This window comes from Puma concolor, chromosome B4, assembly GCF_028749965.1.
Source record: "Puma concolor isolate L17-30 chromosome B4, mPumCon1.1.hap2, whole genome shotgun sequence".
Taxonomy (NCBI): Eukaryota; Metazoa; Chordata; class Mammalia; order Carnivora; family Felidae; genus Puma; species Puma concolor.
In genome coordinates, this window is record NC_141673.1 from 127,391,131 (window position 1) to 127,413,070 (window position 21,940).

At 35.6% G+C, this 21,940-nt stretch overlaps 1 protein-coding gene across 9 annotated transcripts in view; it reads left to right on the forward strand.

Annotated features, from left to right (window-relative positions):
- TRDMT1 (tRNA aspartic acid methyltransferase 1) overlaps positions 1–18,627 on the forward strand; it is a 78,856-nt gene extending 60,229 nt beyond the window's left edge. For 5 of the 9 annotated variants that reach the window (XM_086714839.1, XM_086714841.1, XM_086714838.1 and 2 more), the window contains exons 3-10: positions 3,540–3,611; positions 4,248–4,313; positions 5,086–5,155; positions 6,566–6,649; positions 8,041–8,384; positions 10,652–10,709; positions 12,506–12,635; positions 18,516–18,627. In XM_086714839.1, coding sequence (XP_086570965.1) covers positions 3,540–3,611; positions 4,248–4,313; positions 5,086–5,155; positions 6,566–6,649; positions 8,041–8,384; positions 10,652–10,709; positions 12,506–12,635; positions 18,516–18,616 — 925 coding nt within the window. In that variant the 3' untranslated portion in view covers positions 18,617–18,627. Of the gene's footprint in view, positions 1–861; positions 939–3,539; positions 3,612–4,247; positions 4,314–5,085; positions 5,156–6,565; positions 6,650–8,040; positions 8,385–10,651; positions 10,710–12,505; positions 12,636–18,515 lie in introns of all 9 variants that reach the window. The other 4 variants (XM_025930255.2, XM_086714836.1, XM_086714835.1 and 1 more) reach the window with 3 other exon arrangements.
- The last annotated feature ends 3,313 nt before the right edge of the window (positions 18,628–21,940 follow it).

The following is a 21,940-nucleotide window of genomic DNA, read 5'->3' on the forward strand; positions in this document are numbered from 1 at the left end:
TAGGCTGTTACTGATCTGACCCTATGTCAGAAGGAGGACCTGATTGACTGGAGTTGACTGAAACCGGAAAGTGGAATCAGTGAAAGTGAAATAAGGGAGGACTACTCTACCCTATTTATCTTCTCATATATAAAATAGAGTCAAAATAACACATTTTTCAACTACTTAGCCCAATAGGGATTATTTTGATTGATCCTATCTGTAAGATTTTAAAGTTTTGTTTTACTACACACAACTGTTAAACAATATAACAATTGTGAATACCTGAAAATGGGACGTTTTTTCATCTGGTGATATTTTAGCAGAGACATGCTTGGAAGGGATGGTGACTGGTCAGTCACATTTACTAAATAAAAAATATTATTGATACAGAGGTGTTGAACATTTTCCTGGACAGTATGCTAAAGATTCATTAATTGTAAAATGAAGTTCTCCCTATTTGGCTCCAGAAACATAGCAGTGCTAGGCTTTAGGTATGACAGGGGTGTGAAACGCTTAGGATTCAGGGAGCATTCCAGCTCAGCTCTGGACAGCTCTGAGACTTAGGGGAAGTCACTAAGCTTTTCCTAGCTTCGTGTTACTTCTCCAATTTCTTCATAAGATTGCTTTGGGCAGTTAGTTTAACTGAAGTTGATTTGAAAAGTGGTAAGTATTATATATATATATGTGCATGTGTAAGTTTGTTTTCTATATAATATATACACACACACACATATATATAAAATAAACTTTTAAGTGTTTTAAATAAAACTATTAAGCATTATAATTTCTGATATATTTAGTTGTAATTAGTTAGCATTTTTCCTTCTTCCCCATTCTATGCATGTTTTTATATATTTTCCCCACATGTTCATTCCTTAGGGCATTACACTAGAAGAGTTTGACAAATTGTCTTTCAATATGATTTTAATGAGCCCTCCCTGTCAGCCATTCACCAGGTATGTATGACAAATATTTCTCTGTTGAAGAAGAGTACTTTTGAGGGATTCATTAAATCAAATTATACCATAGTTTCAAGCATGGACACTTTGAAGACTGTCAGCTGCATTTTCATAATTTTGAAAATTGTCATAAATAGTGCCTTTTATCTACTCATTTATAATTCAGCATTAATCCAAAAGGAAATAGCAGTTACTACCAAATGAGCAAAGCAATTCAGTCAGTAGAAGATACGCAGAGACTATATGGGACCTCCTTTATACTTACCTAAGATATGATATTTTTTTCTGACCCAAAGTACCTTACATTAAACTCATGAGCATTCAAGAGTATCTTTTTAACTGATTAATAAAGTAAGTTTTCATAATAAATATTCAGTTCTTAAATAACTATAAAATTTAAAAGCTAATCAAGAATGGATTAGTAAATTTTACATTTCTCAATTCATATATACATTGAATAATTAATTGTGACTTTTTATAGCTATGTTGAAATTCATTTTTTTATTGTATTTATTGGCTGTGTGTTTCAGGAAATTATATCTTAGATGAAATCTTGAGCAATCTATCTTCATTTAGATATTTTTAATTGTTTTAAATAATAAGGATAATCCTCTGTCTTACATGGAGTTTGCCATTTAATTTAACATGCCTATGGGATAGGCATTACTATTATCATCATTTTATTGGTGAGAAACTGTGGCATAGAAAAGTTAAGTAACTTTTTGAAGGCCGTACAATTGGAAAATGTCAGAGCAAGGATTTATCAATTCTTTTATATATTTCTATTTCAATGTGTAAGATAATTTTAAGTGGGATATCACATATCATAAATATTCTAATTTAAATGAGTATTTTCAGGCTTAATGTCCAGCTAAGTTTTGCTTTATTTATTTCATTATCTATTTTTTAAAAGTTTATTTATTTATTTTGAGAGAGAGAGAGTGCTGAAGGAGCAGGGGGGGGTTGGAGAGAGAATCCCAAGCAGGCTCTGCACCATCTGCATGGAGCCCGATGTGGGGCTCGAACTCACAAACCATGAGTTCGTGACCTGGGCCGAAATGAAGAGTTGGACGTTTAATGGACTGAGCCACTCTGGTACCCCATAAGTTTTGCTTTAATAAACAACTCTCTAGGAAATTAATTCTCCAAGGATTTATTGTGTGCCTGGAAGCCAGACATTGCTTTTGATGCCATAGTTACCATCCTCAAGGAGCTTATAGTCTAAGGGAGATGACTGACAAAGAATTCTCTTATGAGGTGGTATAAGCTATATAATAAGTGAATGCTGGAAGTGCCGTGAGAGCACAGAGGAGAAAATGGCTTGCTGCATACCAGGAGACAGGATTTTGACAATTTTTTTTTTTGTCAGGAGACAGGAATTCTTTTAGAGGCAATATCTGAACTGTATCTGAAAGCAGTTTGGGAATTTATCAGAGAAGGCGTAGGGCAATCCATGTAAAAATGCCTCCAAGCATATGCAGTCATAAGGCCTGTTTAACTTACAGTGAGTAGAGCTACAGAACAGAAAGCGGTCCCAGCACTGTGCAGCCTCCTACACAATTGCCCTGGGCCCCCTGTGTCTTCCGTACTACCACTCCCAACTGTAATAGCCCATCTCCAGCTGCCGATGGCAGCAGTAACCGATTCGGTAACACTGCCATCGTTGGAGTGCTGAGAGGAAAGGGCCACAGTGAGAAGAACCCAAGATTTCCTGAGGCCTGTATTCAAGTCCACTGTAAGTGTCCCTCTGAGCCTCACATCCATGGATGGTTCTGGCCTTGCTGGAAGGCAGGAGGAAACTGACAAGTGACATCGAGCAACTCATCTAAGGCAATGGAGCTAATAAGTACCAAAGTCTTAAACCTGTTTCTGTTTCTACCACCTAAGCCCAATCCAAGTCTTCATTTCTGTGTGATTCTTGGTCGTATTGAACCTTGCTTATAATATCTAATTGCTAGTCCAAATACTGCCTGTTTCCATGACCTGTTCTGACCTAGTTAGTCTAACCAAGTTGCAACTCCTGCTTGTAGAATCAAGCATTCAGGTCTGTCCAACGTATATTGGACAAGATTGTCTTAGTCTTTCCTACTATGGTCTGCTTGGATGATTAGTTATCAGTGCCATTCCTCTATGGTTGCCACCCTACCCAACCAGCTCATTCATCTGAACTATTGTTGTCTCATCTGGGACAGAGCAAAAGGTGTCATCAGCCAGCGTGTGTGTGTGTGTGTGTGTGTGTGTGTGTGTGTGTGTGTGTGTGTGTGTCTCTGTGTGTGTGTGTGTGTGTGTGTGTGTTTCCTAAACAGTGATTTTAACAGGTTAATTGATTTTAGTCTTTATTGGTTATTTGTTCTTTGTTTCATGTAAGTCATTTGGCATACTGTTTTATAAGAAGTGTATTTATTAGATTGGCAAGGCTTTTTTTTTTAATTAAGTGAATAAATGCATTTTGTTCCCTGTAGTAACAAACATGATCATATTTTTTGTGAAGACCACCTAATTTTAGTTTTCTCAGTCTTTATGTTTTAAAAGTGACTTGGTATCTTTCTGTAAGTAAGATTCATGGTGACTTTTATCTGAACGTTCTTTATCCTTTAGAATTGGCCTGCAAGGTGATGTGACTGATCCAAGGACAAATAGCCTCTTACATATCCTAGATATTCTCCCAAGGTAAAAATTTAATTTTTTTTTTTTTTTTTACCAGCTTACCCTAACTTTAAAATTTTGGATCTGGAAGAATGTGGCATTTGTCATTCTGTAGAGATTAGCAGCTTATCCATGCAGCTTTCAGAGGCTCTGCATGTCATTTATTTCTTCTGCCACGACTTACAGAATCACACAAATGTTTGCCATTTCCACGGCTGCCACTACAGTGAGTGACAGGGAATGAGAGTCTAACAGTTAAATTCTATCGCCTCTCCTTACAGTACCAATGGAAACAAGGCTAATATTGGTGAGTCCTGTTGCCCATGGCCTGGAACGTGGGGCCAACCCTAGAAGCTGCCATGCTATGTAAACGATAGCCCTTTGCAAGTTGTGCAATCCAGAGCCTCTGTGTGAACCCATGTTTTCTGATAAACTTCACTGGAAATTAACGTTTCAAATGCGAGCTTCATTAGGTATGCCATTTTTATGGGGAAGATGAATAAAATATGAGTTGCCTCTATCCCCTCTAAAATTCTTTTATGAAAACAAAGAATTCAGAAAAATTACTTACCTCATATCTCCAAGTAAGGATTTTCTTTACTTGTTACTTCTTAGTAATGACATGTGCAGAATTCTACTTGTTTTTGTTTTTGTTTTTAGATTACAAAAATTACCGAAATACATTCTTTTAGAAAATGTTAAAGGTTTTGAAGTATCTTCTACAAGGTAAAAATGTGTTTGCTTTGTGTTCATCTTAAACTTGGTATATTGTGGGAGCCGTTGTGAAATAAAGATCTTAAAAATAAACACATACATTCTGACATTTTATATATGTTGTATATTTTGTTCAGTAATACAGATTTTGACTAATTAATAATGTAAAGTTTCACAAAGTTAGGTTCGCCTGATTCCCATTTTGATATGTTGGAATTTTTGCAGAATGATCACGCATTTAAATGAGAATGGTATTTCTCAATTTCAGCTGCTTATATTGTTGCCTGTTTCTTTAGAAGTAGGAATGTTTTCAGTAGACATGTCCCTGTTGACAGGCATTTTGTGTCCTCCAGTTAGGAGAAGCAAGCCCTGTGTCAGAGCCCTCTCAGATGGTAGCCCAGCGGGAAAGTATCTGTGTCCTTGAATCAGCCACTGTCTGTATGTAACAGCTCCCGCATCTGATTTGCTACAGACAGAGCTCTATCCCCATAGCAAATATATCATCAGTAGACTAGTGATTCTAGCTCTCACCAGTTGGGATAAATTATCTGGCAGCTTTATTTATTTATAATAGAAATTATCTCTATCTTGTTTTGAGAAATGTAATTTTTCAAGTACTGCACTTAATAAAGACCTAGGATCATTCGCTTCCTAAACAATTTGGGTAGCGACACAGTTTTCACATAAAATGAAGTTTTATGTATAATTTATTGTATAAGAACCCCATTTCCAACCACAGAGTGAAAGCTTTTCTTTTTTCTTTATTTTTGTCTTTGTCTTTCAGAGACCTGTTAATACAAACAATAGAAAATTGCGGTTTTCAGTACCAAGAATTTCTGTTATCTCCAACCTCTGTAGGTACCAAAATTATAAATTTTTCTATAAATTTTCCCAAAGGGAATTTGACTCAATAAAAAGAATGGATCTGTTTTGAATATTTTATGTAAATCTTGAAATTAGTTCAGACATGGTTCTTTCTGAAGAATGTAGTACAGACACATAGATTCATTTATATACATATTTTATGGAAAATATATATTATATAGCTTGAAGCTCACAGAAAATGTAAATTTATTTCCACACAGAAAATAAAGGATACTGTGTTTTGAAATCTGTGACATTTGGTATTTCCAAATTGGGTGTACTGTAGTTTATAATGCTTCAAAATAATCCAAAATAGCAAAATGAACAGATGATAATTTTCTAGGTAGTCTTTTGGGGACATATCACTAAAATGCAAACATGGTGAAATGTTGTCATTTGCAGCAACAGGGACGGAGCGAGAGGGGGTAATGCTAAGCAAAATAAGTCGGAGAAAGACGAATATCATAGGATATCACTCATGTGGAATTTAAGAAACAAAACAAAAGAGCAAAGGAAAACAAAAAAGAGAGATAAACCAAGAAACAGACTTTTAGCTACAGACAACAAATTGATGGTTACCAAGAAAGGATGAGGGTTGGGGATGAGTGAAATAGGGGATGGGGATTAATGAGTATACTTACCCTGATGAGCACCGCGTTGTGTTTGCAAGTGTTGAATCACTGTTTTGTACACCAGAAGCTAATATAACACTGTATGTTAACTAGACTTCAATTAAAATAAAACAAAATGCAAACATGACTGCTATTTCATGGATATGAAATCAAAGGAGGTGGTTAAGAGAAGATATTTGGTAGATCTTTTATATTACAAGTATCACCGTCTGTTTTTTCTTTTGCCATTGTGTTTGTTAACCTCCTATTTATTATCTTTAGCCTATTATACAGTTATTTGTCCTGAAATTAAAAAGAAAACCCATTTAAAAAGTACATGTACTATGGAAATTGGCATTATGTCTGGTCTCATTAGGTTTATTTCATATTTATTGCCTTTTAACTTTAAAATTAGTGTATCCTCCTTTTTTAATAAAAGGAGGTAATAAATTGCCAAAAATAGCCATAGCCGAATTTTACTTTTTATGATTACTATTAATAATGAATGTAAGGATGTCTATATAATTTCTTACCTGGGAATTACAAAATGAAAGTGACTCAGAGACCTATGACTCATCCCATGCAATCTCTGTTCATTCAAGTAAAGGTACAAAGCAACTTAAAAGGTTTGAGAATTTGCTACAAAAATATCTTCCACAAATCAATAATAGAACTTTTCTGACAGAAACTAAATGCATTACTGTATGAGTCGTTTTTTACTTGGGTGCTCACAGTCGATTCATGTCTCTTTAATTTCCTACAGTAACTAACTGCTTGCTTCACTTGCAGCTCGGCGTTCCAAATTCAAGGCTACGGTATTTCCTCATTGCAAAGCTTCAGTCAGAACCATTGCCTTTTCAAGCTCCTGGTCAGGTGGTATTATTATTATTAATTATTATTATTATTATGTAAGTTTATTTCAGTCTGCTAATTTATTTCAAGAATGACTTTGTAGGAGCTTACATGTGTCCTGTTGAGCCTATAATATAGACCACCACCTAGGTCCAACTCCTAGACCTTTTTCCTCTCCCGATGCCGTTTATTGCTTTAAACAAGACAAAAAATAAAAACTTTTCTTTCATTATTAGAAGAAAATAGAAGTTAAAGGTTGTAAAAACTATTATTAGTGCTGTTATCCTCCTTTTCTCCCCTGTAATTTCCCTTCTGACCATTGACTATTTTGCGTCTGTCGTTTTCCCCCCAATAGAAGCCATTGATTGTTTCAGATAAAACTCAATTATACTGGCTTAAAACTGGCTTAACAGTATTCTAACCCATTGGTTGCGTTTTCTTTGAGGTCAGTGCTATATAGCCTTCATTAATTAAAATACAGTGATTACTACAAGCCAGAATAAAATGCTCTATTGCTATAGATAGGATCTCTAACTGTGCAAACAACTGTACATATTTCTGTTAAAATTGCTGTGGAAAACAGGGACTGTCACTGGTTCGGTGAAGCTCTTCTTAACAATCACAGGTGAGAACTCAAAAGCCACGTCCTCCTAGCAGGGGGTCAATAGTGTCATTTGGATCCCTTGCAATACGATACCAATACATCTGCCTTTCCGTGGCGGTCAGTTCCCAAAATGGTATGTAAACTATATTCACAAAGACAATCATCATTAAAAATTCCGGGAACTATTTTTCTTTCACAAAATAGGACATTATGTATGCTTATATGTTTTGCAGGAGCAAAGTTTTCCTATGGGACTCACAAAGAGAAATAACCTTTCAGGGGGAAACATGCTTTCCTTTTCGTAATTACTAGTTTCCCTGTAGATCATGGGTATGTTCCAGCTTTTCTTTTTTAATGAAGGAATATGGCAAATTTTGATCCGGTGCACGTTTTCTGGAAATGTTAATGTTGCTGTCTCTCTTTTCTTTTTATTTTTTTAAATGCTATGCCTTTTATTCTGCTGACTTAGTCATTCTGTAACTAAAGTTGCTTTCTAAACTTCTTTTTTAAATATGATACTGTATCTGTATTCAACATACTTCCTATTTGTTGAATGTTTTCATTAATAAATATAGGAAACAGTAACTCCAGGAAATAAATCATCTGTAGCCTGAGGACACTACAGCTATATGATGAAAAACTTATAATAACTTGTATACATACAAGTAAATCCAGTTTCTGTATTTTTGTTGACAACTCTGTAAAGGCTAAAGAGATTTTTTTGCATAATGTTGTTGGGGCATTATTAATTTATCTTTTATTTTTTAATAAATCTTTTAACAGGTCATGTATTTTTACTTAATGCCAGGTGCTGAAGGAGTTCCCCAAACTTGAATCTGAACATCCAGAAAAAAATACAATAGTTGCAGAAAATAAAATTGAAAGAAAGAAAATGGAACCAAATATTTGCTTTGATAATGGCAGACAATGTTCTGGAAAAGAAGCCATTCTTTTTAAGCTTGAAACTATAGAAGAAATTGACCGGAAACATCAGCAGGACAGTGATCTCTCTGTGCAAATGCTAAAAGATTTTCTTGAAGATGACATTGACACGAATCAGTATTTTTTACCACCAAAGTCACTGTTGCGATACGCTCTTTTGTTAGACATTGTTAAGCCCACTTGCAGAAGGTCCACATGCTTTACCAAAGGGTAGGTTTTAAAGAGACTTTTAAAATGGCATATTCAAAATAGACAGGTTTTTATCGTTATTGTTTCTTTTAGTTCTTCTCAAAATAAGGACCATTTTAGAAAATGTTTCTACTAGAATGATTTTTTTTTTTTTTTTTTGCCCTTAATTGCCTGCTTTCGTGTTCCAATAGAATGCACGAGTAAAAATTCCTTCTGGCAGAACATTATGTGCACAGCCCACAAAAGTGCTCATAAAACACAATGCCATTTGTTTGGTGACCTTCATAAGAGCTTAATTACCCATGGTGGAAACATGGTTTCTATTGATACTGAATTGCTACTTTTTAGCACCTTTCTTTTTATGGCACATCAGACCTCAAAATTTATGTCCACTCTCATGATCAAATGTATAAGAAGACATTAAATTTTAATATCAAGAAATAAAGTTAAATCATCTAATGCACATTAGAGCATATTTAAATTTCATTCAGTTTTTTTTTTTCAACATTTATTTATTTTTGGGACAGAGAGAGACAGAGCATGAACGGGGGAGGGGCAGAGAGAGAGGGAGACACAGAATCGGAAACAGGCTCCAGGCTCTGAGCCGTCAGCCCAGAGCCTGACGCGGGGCTCGAACTCCCGGACCGCGAGATCGTGACCTGGCTGAAGTCGGACGCTTAACCGACTGCACCACCCAGGCGCCCTCATTCAGTTTTTAAAATAAGTAATATATTTTTATGGTTCCAAATTCAAAAGGTACAAAGATTGTGAAATTCCTTTCTCTATCTCTTGCTTATCCAGTTTTCCTGCCTACATGCAGGAAATTAGTGATTTCAATTTGCTGTCTAATCTTCCCAAGGTATTATGTATGAGGGTGTATTTAAATATACATGTATATTTTTACCACCTTATTAAGTAAATGGTAACATACTATATCTATTATTATGTACTTTTTTCATTATGCAATATAAATTGGATATTATTACACATGAGTACATAAAGAACTTTCTATTCTCATGGTATATATATCACAGTGTCTTTTATTGGTTACCTTTGGGTTATTTTTTGAATGTTAGAATATTTTTCATCAATGTTTTAAAACCTACAAAGAAGGGGAAAATTAGGCCTTTCCAGAAAATTTTGTAAAAGACCCCTATCTCTGCTTTGTTAACTCCACCCCTGGGGATGAGTAAACCGTATGATTTGAAACTTGAGGCCCTCTCTTTTCACCCACTAGCTAGCTAGCTTTCATGCACACTCTGCTCCTGATAAAACCATACCAGATTTATTCTGATTTTTATCGTGCTCTGCCCTTGGACTTCCAGGGTATCAGGTTTATTACTTTCCATTGCCTTCAAAGACTGTACTCAGCTGTTGTCTGTTTCCAAGTCCGATAAGACAAGACTTATCAATTTGGTAATAAAAAACAACCTTGAAATTCATTTGTAATTATAAAGATGGTATAAAGGAAGCCTTAGTATAAAAGTATTTTTTAGTGTAAATAGTATAAACATTTTTCTTTCTATCTATCTATCTACACACACACATACGTGGTATGTGAGAAAACAGATTTGCAAAAATATTCTTCCTGGTGTAACTTTCTCTCACTTTATCTATTAGGGAAAAAAATAATGATAATATTTTAAACAGCTAGCTTGGCAGTGATTTTAGGGGAAGAAATATTTCTAATAACTTGCATTTCTGTAGGGTTTTGTACTTTTAATACAGTTTCTTATACAGGGGTCTCTTTGTTGTATGAAAAAGAGTGCAAACCTACTGCGTTAACAGTGAGAGGGAGACGCACATTCAGTGGGCCTGTGTTTGTCGTGGTCTTGGAGAGTGTGGTTTTCAGCTCATGAGGAGCAGTGATGGTTCAGGCATTATGAGAAATAGTGACAATTTGTTTTCACCTACATAACATTTGGTTTAACGTGCCAGGAGTGTTGATACTGAAAAGCCTTTGGATATAAAGTCCTAACAAACTCATGCTTTCTATGATGAACAGTAAGAAATTGACAGTTAATACAAAGAAATGGTAATAATGCATGACTCAGCGTTGTTTTTACACAACTCAAAAAACTATGCCGAATTTAGTGTCTGAGAAATTTAAATAGAATTATCTTGTGTCTCATCTGGCAACTTTTCACTTACAAAGCATGTTGATGTGTTTCAGACAATTTCAGAAGGATGTAACTATTTAGATTGATTAATTCATTCAAGAAATATTTAAGAAATTTCACATCAACAAGTACATCAGATGCTACATAACATACATATTAATCTTTCAGTTATGGAAGCTACATAGAAGGGACAGGATCTGTGTTGCAGACCTCAGAGGACGTGCAGGTATCGTATATGCTTTAGAGCTAAAATACTTGAAAACTATGTTTAAGACTTAAGATCTGAGAATATTAAAATAATTTTACATGTCTAATTCAGAATTAATATACGTTATTTATTCATATTTTCATATAATATAGTGTATATAATAATTCTTTACTATAGGATAAATCTTTTTTGTTTCTCATTGCTAGATGAGTTTATGTACAAAGAATATTTTGTTTCACTTTCTCTGTTATTATTCTTACCTTTGGTATTCTTTTTATTCCATAAGGAGTAAATTGAAATGCAGCATACAGTAGTTAATGTTCTCTAAAATTATGTACAAATATCTTAATATTGGAGGCTTTCTTTGGATCACACATTATAAAACTGCCTTTTAGGGACAGAAATCTACATCTCAGCAAGACTCTTCATTAATACTTCACTTGTAAACTCTTCATGGCATCATGGTTGAAAACAAGCTTGAGGGGCTCCTGGGTGGCTCTGTCGGTTAAGCATCTGCCCCTTGATTTCAGCTCAGGTCATGACCTTGTGGTTTGTGAGATCGAGCCCCATGTTGGCATCTGTGCTGACAGTGTGGATTCTCTCCCTCTCTCTGTCTGCCCCTCCTCTGCTCATGCACTCTCTCTCTCTCACTCCCTCAAAATAAATAAATAAACTTTAAAAAAAAAGATAGTTTAAAAACAAACAAGCTTGATATACTTACTGCAAAAATATCTCATATTTTTGCATAATTTTGGACTGAAATCACATTATCTTCTTTTATCCTGATTTGAACTTACCATTAGTACAATTTACCCATGGTAAAAATCCTATCAGAGGCAAATGAATGAATCTGAGAAGTTAAATTTACCAAGTGTATTTTATCATTTTAAGAAAATATCTTAATTTGATGAAGTTGATCATAAACATTGAACATTTTAATGATCCACTTATTAGCATTATGAAATTGATTTCCTTGGTTGATCAGGTTTCTTCTTGTCTTTCACTGTATTTCTTCACGTCTTATTGCCATTGTTTATTTCTTACAGTTTCATTTTTGAGGGCTCAGAAATAATAGGTAAACTGAATGTTTCCTGATTTGCTCAACATTAAGCTTTTCATTTTTTTTTTCATTTTTTTTTTAACGTTTGTTTGTTTATTTATTTATTTATTTATTTTTCAACGTTTATTTATTTTTGGGACAGAGAGAGACAGAGCATGAACGGGGGAGGGGCAGAGAGAGAGGGAGACACAGAATCGGAAACAGGCTCCAGGCTCTGAGCCATCAGCCCAGAGCCCGACGCGGGGCTCGAACTCACGGACCGCGAGATGGTGACCTGGCTGAAGTCGGACGCCTAACCGACTGCGCCACCCAGGCGCCCCAACGTTTATTTATTTTTGAGACAGAGACAGAGCATGAACGGGGGAGGGGCAGAGAGAGAGGGAGACACAGAATCAGAAGCAGGCTCCAGGCTCTGAGCCATCAGCCCAGAGCCCGATGCGGGGCTCGAACTCACGACCGTGAGATCGTGACCTGAGCTGAAGTCGGACGCTTAACCGACTGAGCCACCCAGGCGCCCCTAAGCTTTTCATTTTTAAACATTACGATTTCAAAGTTTACATTGCCATTGATGAAACAATTATAGAGTTTATTGCAGGGGATGTTTTGCCCTGTGCGTTTTGCTCCCGTGTATTGTAGCACATACAATACATACATGTATGTTCATCCTTTTTAAACTGCATCACAAGAGATGATCTTATCTTAACAAATCTGCTTGCACTCTACTTTATCAGTTATCCTGGCTGTTTTCTTACAGATTGAGAATGTCTACAAATCCCTCACCAATTTGTCACAAGAAGAAAAGATAACAAAATTATCAATGCTTAAACTTCGGTATTTCACTCCTAAAGAAATAGCAAATCTCCTTGGATTTCCTCCAGACTTCGGTATGTGAGATACACAGACCCCAGCTTTCGTTTAAGGTCCCAGAATTCATCAAGGACTCTTGTGTGTATTTGATGAATAGACCCTTGCCCAGACAGATGGACGTAAGAAACCTTCTTCCTTTCCTGATGGTGCCATTTTTGACATTTTCCTTCCCTCCTCTTTCTGCTTCTGTTCATAACCTGCCTCAGCCCCTTCCTTTCAGGCTCCATTCTCTCTCCCTTTACTCCAGTCATGGTCCCAAGTGGTTTTCAGGGGACAAGGGCCAAATTTGCAATTCCTCACCTCTCCCCACCGATGGTTGCTAATAGCATGTCCTTCTCCAACTTACTTTCTTGATACCAGAGGTCCTGTTCTAATAACCCCACATAGATCTTGTGAAATAATGTGTAGGTTTGTCCTTTTTGTGAAGAAATTAAAAGGTGGCTGAGGATTTTGTTTTCTTGGTGGTAAGTGTATTTGTATTTCTTCTCAGAGATACATTCTTATCAGTTATGTACCTTTTGTCCTCCCTATAAGGAGAGAAACAAGAAGGTGGAGAGGTGGTCTAGGAAGGAGTCTTCCGCGTGGAAAAAAAAGGGTGGGTCAGCAGCACAGCTGCCAGAAGCAACCAAAGATTACGGAGTCTAAACTAAAGCAGGGAATCTCAAGAACAAAAATGCAGATACAGAGTGAGAAAGACAAAGTCCTAGCTCCTTCGTAGTCCAGGAAATCCAGGGATGGATGCTGTTAAGAGATTGGACAGGTTGTCTTTGCTTGGGCTTTGCAGAGTCCCTGCCCCATCCCTGATCCCACTTTCTTGGTGCCTGTGCTCTCGGCCATACTGACACCGTCAGTGTCTTAGGCTGGGGTGGCTGTGTTCCCAGTACCTGGCTCGCGCCGACCGGAGAGAGACAGACCTCCCTAACGTGTTCCAGGACTACACAAGGACACAGTGTGTTTTTGATAACTCTGGGAGTTTGAAAGCAGAAAAGTGGAACTTGTCTAAATCCAGTATTGTTGTAATATTAATACAGTACTATTTTTGAAGCAGATGACGGGTTAAATAGATCATGTTTTAAATTCTAAATGGTAGATTTACAGATGAGGTTTTGGAGCACATCCTTCTGTACGTTGGGAAGAAACTGACTATATAATTTGACTGTCCTCTTGGTAATTGGTTCTTGAAGGGTAGTCACGGCAACCAGGTTTATTTTGTAACTCTCTGCCTTTTTCTTGGTGATCTCATTCAGTCACAAATATCCTGGGGAGTGTTATTTAAGGAAAACACAAACTTTCCTTGTCTTAGTCTACGTCACACAGTAAAGTGAGAACATCATAAAACAAATAAAGAGCTGAGAATTGGACTCAAGAAATTAATTCCCAGTCTGCTCATTTGCTTACTATTTTTTTTTCTTTTTTAGATAAACAATCAAAGGTACTTTCCGTAGTACTAAAGAGAGAAAAGAAATTGAGTGTCTAATAACAAATTCCTACGTTTTGAGTGCTCGTTTCTTTCAGTAGGAGCAGTCACTGTGGTAACACTGAAAGGCAGCAGGGACCCCAGAGTCAGACTGGCCAAGTTTGAGTCCTAGCTGCACCTCAACCCCTCCCTGCTTTAGTTTACACATGTGTGGAGTGGGGGTCATCACAGCGCCAGTGTCAGAGGGTCCTAGTGACAGTTAAATGAGGTAACGTGTAAAATGCTTACACACTTTCTGACATACAACATCAAATTCAAATGTCAGCTTTTATTTGTAAAACAACGGACATTTATTTGCTTTCATAGCCTTTACTTCATAAATACTTCTCATTTGAAAATTTCACATATGTAAGTTAGAATTTTTCAAAGCTCTCTGCAAATGCGCATACACGGAAGTCTTTAAATTACTTCACCTTCTTTTAAAATATGTGATATATTTGTATGATCAGTATTGACCTGACATCACCCCTGAGCAGCACTGTGACAGAAATGTCCTTCCCGTGTGCTTCCAACATTATCGAGTCTGAATCTGAAATGGGCGTTGTTTGAGCTGCACTGTTAACGAGGGTTTTGCATCGATCCTTCCGTACATCGTGTGCTGGTTTTCTTTGTCACTAGTCGTATGCACTCGTGAGATAGTGAGCTTGGGAAGCGGACGCTGACCTACACTTACAGAATGAAAGCTGCTATCTTGACCTTGTTAATGCTATGTTTCTGTGTTTTTGAGCATCATTATTCTTTTTAGTGTACCTAAGTTTCTAAAAAGTCACCTTTTAATTTAAAAAAAGCTGTATCTGTATATAAAATACGCAAGCACCCTTACATATATGTCATTTTTACAAATCTCACTTGTTTGCTTTCAAACATTTCTTGCCCTGTGATATAATCTTAATATTACACGAGGTCATCCCTGGGATATTCTAAAAGTCTGTGATATAGTTGCATCTTTGGCTCATTTGAATGAAATAATTTTTCAGATGACTAATGTGCTTGCCTAAGACATATTATCTTTATAATGGCAATTTTATGATCTTGCTCAATTGCATATGTAATTTTATTATGTGACCACTTCTTTTATTGCAGTAAGTATAATGTAAAGTGTTGATGAAGCAATTTTATCACAGTCAACTCTACCTTCTGGTCCTCACAAAATATGTATTTTGCTTTTCTTAATACTTTTTAATTATTTCCTTCATCTTATTATCTAAATTGCCTTTCCTTTATTTAATTGTGTGCCAGAGGATACTGAATATGAAAATGGTAACTAACCTTACAGGGTATACTTCACGGACAGTCTTTTATGTTGATACTTGCAAGGTTCTGTTCTAGCAAATGTTGTATCTATGGGCCATTTGTTTTGAAAAAGAATGTAGCAAAATAGAAGTCCAATGTGAGAAAGCCCATTTGTGGAAGCAGAATATAAAAAACAACTGTGAGGGACTTGTATCCAGAATATATGAAGAGCTCTTATAACTCAACAATAAAAAGAAATAATCCAATTAAAAAATGGGCAAAGGATTTGAATATTTTCCAAAGAAGATAGACAGATGGCCAATAAGCACATGAAAAGATGTTCAGCATCATTAGTTATTAAGGAAATGTAAATCAAAACCACAATAAGATACCACTTCACAAAAAGACAAACAATAACAGTGTTGGTAAAGATGTGGTGAAATCAGATCCCTTGTACACTGCTGGTGGGAATATAAAATGGTACAGCTGCTCTGAAGAACAGTGTGCAAGTCCTCAAATGTTAGACATAGAGTTACTGTATGAGTCAGCATTTTCATCCCTAGGTATATATCCAAGAGAACTGAAAACACATGTCTCCACAAAAATGTATACAAGAGAATAATTCATAATCAAAAAGTAGAAACAACCCAATATCTATCAATGGATAAGTGGATAAATAAAATGTGGCATATCCGTGCGATAGAATATTATTTAGTTAAAAAAAGGATGGAGTATCGCTACATCATGTTGTGATGAATGAATGAACCTTGAAAATATGCTAAGTGAAAGAAGCCAGAAACAAAAGACAACATATTGTATGGTTCCATTTATATGGAATGTCCAGAATAGGCAAATCCATAGATATGGAAAGTAGATTAGTACTTCAGGGGCAGGGAGGGGAGCTGGGGAGTGATTGCTAATGGGTACCAGCTTTATTTTTTTTTTTTTAAATTGAAGTATAATCGAGATGTAACATTAGAATACCTTTGGGTATACAATGGGATGATTTGATATTTGTATACATTGAGAAATGATCACCACAAAAAGTGTGGTTAACATCCATTGCCATATATCAGACATAGTTACAAACATTTTTTGTTTGTGATGAGGACTTTTAAGACCTATTAGTAACTTTCAAATACACAATATAGTACTAGTAACTGTAGTCTACACCATGCTGTAAATGACATTTCCATGACTTGTTTATTTTATAGCTGGAAGTTTATACCTTTTGACCTCTTTGACCCATTTAGCCCCTCCCCCCCCAACCATCAGTCTATTCTCCGTATCTGTGAGTGTGATATTTTTTTTTCTTTGCTTGCTTTGTTTCTTAGATTCCACATTATAAGTGAGATCATAGAGTGTTTGTCCTTTTCTCTCTGACTTACTTCACTTGGTATAATGTCCTCAAGGTCCACCTGTATTGTTGCAAATGGTGATATTTCATTCCTTTTTTATGGCTGAATAATAATTCGTGTGTGTGTGTGTGTGTGTGTGTGTGTGTGTGTGTGTGTGTGTAAGTTCTTTCCATATCTTGGCTATTGTGAATAATGTTGCAGTGAACATAGGGGTGCATATATCTTTTCGAATTAGTGTTTTCATTTTTATCCCACAAATACCCAGAAGTAGAGTCGCTGGATCATATGGTAGTTCTATTTTTAATTCATTGGTGAACCTCCATGCTGTTTTCCATAGCGGCTGCACAATTAATATACATGCCCTCAATATATTTTGGATATTAACCCCTTATCAGATATATGATTTGGAAATGTTTTCTCCCATTCTGTAGGTTGCCTTTTCATTTTGTTGATGATTTTCTTTGATGTGTAAAAGGTTTTTAGTTTGATATAGTCCCACTTGTTTAGTTTTGCTTTTTCGACTTTGCTTTTGGAGTTAGATTCAAAAAAATTGTCGCCAAGACTGATGTCAAGGAGCTTACTGCCTGTTTTCTTTTAGGGGTTCTGTGGTGTCAGTTCTTACATTCTAGTCTTCAGTCCATTTTGAATTAATTTTTGTATATCAGAGCATGATGCTTCCAGCTTTGTTCTTCTTTTACAAGATTGCTTTGGCTGTTTGGTATCTTTTGTGGTTTCATATGAATTCTAGGATTGTGTATTCTGTTTTTGTCAAAAATGCCCTTGGAATTTTGATAGGTATTGCATTGACTGTGTAGATTGCTTTGGATACTGGGCATTTTAATAATAATTCTTCCAATCCATGAGCACAAGATATCTTTCCATTTATTTGTGTCTCATTTCTTTCTTTGGTGTCTTGCAGTTTTTAGCATACAGATCTTTTACCTTCTTGATCAATTTTATTTGTAGGTATTTTGTTCTTTTTTATGGGATTGTAAATGGGATTGTGTTCTTAATTTCTCTTTCTGATAGCTTATTGTTAGTGTGTAGAAACACAACAGATCTTTGTATATTAATTTTGTATCCTGAGGCTTCACTGAATTCATGTATTCGTGCTAACAGCTTTTTTGGTGGAGTCTTTGGGGGGTTTGTGTATAATATGTCATCGGCAAATTGTGACAGTTTTACTTTTGCAATTTGGATGCCTGTTACTTCTTTTTCTTTGCCTAATTGCTCTGGGTAAGACTTCCAATACTTTGTTGAATAAAAGTGGCAAAAGTGGGCATCCTTGTCTTATTCCTGATCTTAGAGGAAAATGTTTAGCTTTTTACTTTTGAGTATGTTATTAGCTGTGGGCCACATTCTTTGTGAGGCAATAAACATATTCTGGAATTAAATAGTGGAGATGTATGCAAAACTCTGTGACTGTCCTAAAAACCATTGACTTGTATATTTTAAAAGGGTGAATTTTATCTCCATAAAGCGGTTTTTAACTAAAGGAAAACAACTGTGAAATAATGGTAGCCACAGTTTTTCCTAAAGTGTGTTGATATACAGATTTCTGTGAGTTTTGCGGAGGGTATGTGTGTAATTATGTGTGCACTGAGCATAATATATGTTATATGATAGGATAATGTCACATGGTTGAGGCATTGTAATTTTAGATAATATTTTTGGCTTCAGATTCCAATTTCTTAATTGAACTTCGTGGAGACCTCAGGGACTTATTTATGTGAATGACCACTGTGCTCCTACTAAAGGATGCATCCTTTTGTCTCTGGAAGTTTGTATTATAAATGATTGTCTTGTAAATTATTATCTCTCTTTTCTAGGATTTCCTGAGAAGATAACAGTGAAACAGCGTTATCGTCTACTTGGAAATAGTCTCAATGTGCATGTAGTAGCTAAACTAATCAAAATCCTATATGAATAATTTAAAAATAACTCTGAAAGATGGTCACATTATTTATTCATATCCAGATAGTAACTCTGAAATTCTGTTTTGAATTGATTTTGATGAAATTTAACTAAACTCTCTTTATCTCTCTTGAAATTTAACTAAACTCTCTTTATCTCTCTTTAAAAAGAAATTTGGATTTATCATAAAAATGCTGATTTTTAAAAAAATTTATATTACTGTATTTTGTAAAGCAAAAATTGCTATTATGCTTTACAAGAATATATTTTCATGTGAAATTGCTAAACATACATGTAAAATATTCTCTTTATAACATTATGGTATATACAAATTTAGGAACATTGGAGTTTGAATATCTACATGAATATTTTACAAAGTGTCATGATAGACATAGTATAGTGAACCTGAGAAATTATGTTTTTGTATGTTGCTTAAACAAATTGCTTTATGAATCCTATTATTTTATTTTATTTTATTTTATTTTTTATTTTTTTATTTTTTTTTTTTTTAAGATTTTATTTTTTTTTTTCAACGTTTATTTATTTTTGGGACAGAGAGAGACAGAGCATGAACGGGGGAGGGGCAGAGAGAGAGGGAGACACAGACTCGGAAACAGGCTCCAGGCTCTGAGCCATCAGCCCAGAGCCCGACGCGGGGCTCGAACTCACGGACCGTGAGATCGTGACCTGGCTGAAGTCGGAGGCTTAACCGACTGCGCCACCCAGGCGCCCCTATTTTATTTTATTTTATTGTCAGATTGATTATTCCTGATTTTAAAATGATGCTTCTAATTCTGGCCTGTTTCAAATATTGAATGTTTACTGAATTCCATCCTTTAAACATTTCTTAATTATATCTAAACAAATGCATATAATGTTTTAGACCAAATTATCATCATTCAGTGTTACACAGCCGTCTGAAGAAAGTGTCAGAAAAAATAATCCTAAATTCTTGATTATGTCTCCATCAGGAAGCTACAGAAAATGTAGGTAAACATTATCCAATTATCTTTAATTCTACCTCCATGTAAAATGCGAAACTTCATTGTCCGTTCTTTATTTATAAATATTTTCTTTTACTTTGCTGTCATCAGAGCTTACTTTTGTCTTCCTTCTTAGCTTCTTGTTGTAAGTTGAATTTGCATCACATTCTAGGGAATGTAGTGTGGCATTCAGATTTTAGGGAGGAAATTCTGCTCTCCGACCCCATTTTATATGACTGTTCTGTGAATTAGCTTTTTAAACTTTCTCTTTCTCTCTCAGACTTCTTGGAATTATGGTTTCTTATCAGACTGTTTGTATTATAAACCCTGTGGTTTTATTTCAGTGATAAAAGCAAGTGACAGAAAGAAGAGAAATGAAAAGAAATAAGACCAGAAATTGTATCACAAAATAAAAAATATTTTCATTCTTTTTTTAAAAAATGTTTATTTATTTTTGAGAGAGAGAGTGCACACAAGCAGGAGAGGGACAGAGAAAGAGGGGGGCAGAGGATCTGAAGCAAGCTCTGTGCTGACAACAGACAGAATATTTTTATTCTTAAAAGACAATCATTTCGACGTGGAGAAATCAGAATCCTGTGCATTGCTGGTGGAAATATAAAATGGTGAGCCACTGTAGAAAGAAGATGATTCCTTCAAAAAATTAAACCTAGAATTAACCTTATGATCTAACAATTTCACTTCTGAGTATATGCCCAAAAGGATTGAAAGTAAGGACTTGAACAGATATTTGTATACTAATGTTCATAGCACTATTATTCACAATAGCCAAAAAGAGGAAAGAGCCAACATAACTTGGGTGAAGACTGGATAAACCAAATATAGTGTATACACACAGTGGAATATTATTCAGCCATGAAAACAAAGAAATTCTGATACATGCAACAACATGGATGACCCTTGAGGACATTATGGTCGGTGAAAGAAGCCAGACACAAAGGGACAAATTTTCTATAATTCCAGTTACATGGGGTATGTAAATGAATCAAGTTCATAGAGATAGAAAGTAAACTAAGGGTTACCAAGGTTCGGGGTACCTGGGGAATAAGAGTTAGCATTGAATGGGTACAGAGTTCTGTTTGGGGTGGTAAAAAAGTTCTGGAGATGGTTAATGGTGGTGGTTGCACACCAATGGAAATGTACTTAATGCCACTGAACTGTATCCTTAAAAATCCTTAAAATGGCAAGTTTTATGTTATGTACATCTTATCACATTTAAATAAAAAAAAGTCATTCCTCACCACCATTTCTTCAGAAAAACTCATAAATATGGACATAGGCCAATGTGTATATGTATCAGTGTTCACGTCTACATTATGTATATGTGTTTAAAGACAAACCTTATTACAAATCTCATAATGGGGGGGGATGGAGGGGATACGTTTATAGTTTAAAATCAGAATTGAGAATCAAGAAGTTCCCAAATAAGCCAAGATAACGTAATAAGGATCTAATTTGAAGCCCATATAGACAAAGTAGTTAAAGTGTGTTTTCCTCAGGTTGTTATGTTATTGAAAAGAAGGCTAACTTTTCATAATTTGGCCTTCAGCTTGGAACTACAAGTCTTTTAGGTCACAAGTGGTAGACTGATTTACAGATAGCTTTGGACTTTGAAATTGAGTGAGGGTCATATGGTCTCAGCAGTTTTCTTATAGCCTGTGAACTCGTGTAACTTTTCAAGACAGCCTTTCAACGTTCCTGGACCAGAACTCTCTCCCTCTTAGCTTCCAGTGTCAAAGTGCACCGCAGACAACTCTCCTGTCAACTTCTTAACATTTGTTTTTCTTGGATCCACTTCCCATCCAATCCTCTTTCTCCATTCAGCAGACTCACCCAGATATCTAGATATGCCCCTTTGCACATTTTATTGAAAAGCAGTAAGAATCGTACACATGTTCCTCAACTTCAGTTTATACTAGTCAAGCTGTCAGCACCATTTTTTCCTTTCCTGTCCTCTCCTGTCATTCCTTTACTTTGCTACTGAAAATTTAACCCTTCAGTTTTAAAAACAAAAACAAAAACATTGTCCTAACCTCTATGTGTCTGTTTCTCTCTTTAGGACTTCTAAGAACATTTTACACTAAGATGGTCATGCTCTTCAAAATCGTTTGCAACCATGACCCAAACAATTTCACTATTTTTGTCTTGATTTGTGAGTTTATTCCTTTTTAAATGTATTTGTTCAGTAAATATGAACATGTGCAGAGAACTTTTTTGGCTTCTGATTCCCAAACTACTCAAATAAATTTGTTGTAGTCACCAGAGGTTCTGAGTCTTATTTTCAACTACATCCAGCACTGAGAGCTCTCTCTCAAGTACGCTGTATCTGATTCCTAAAG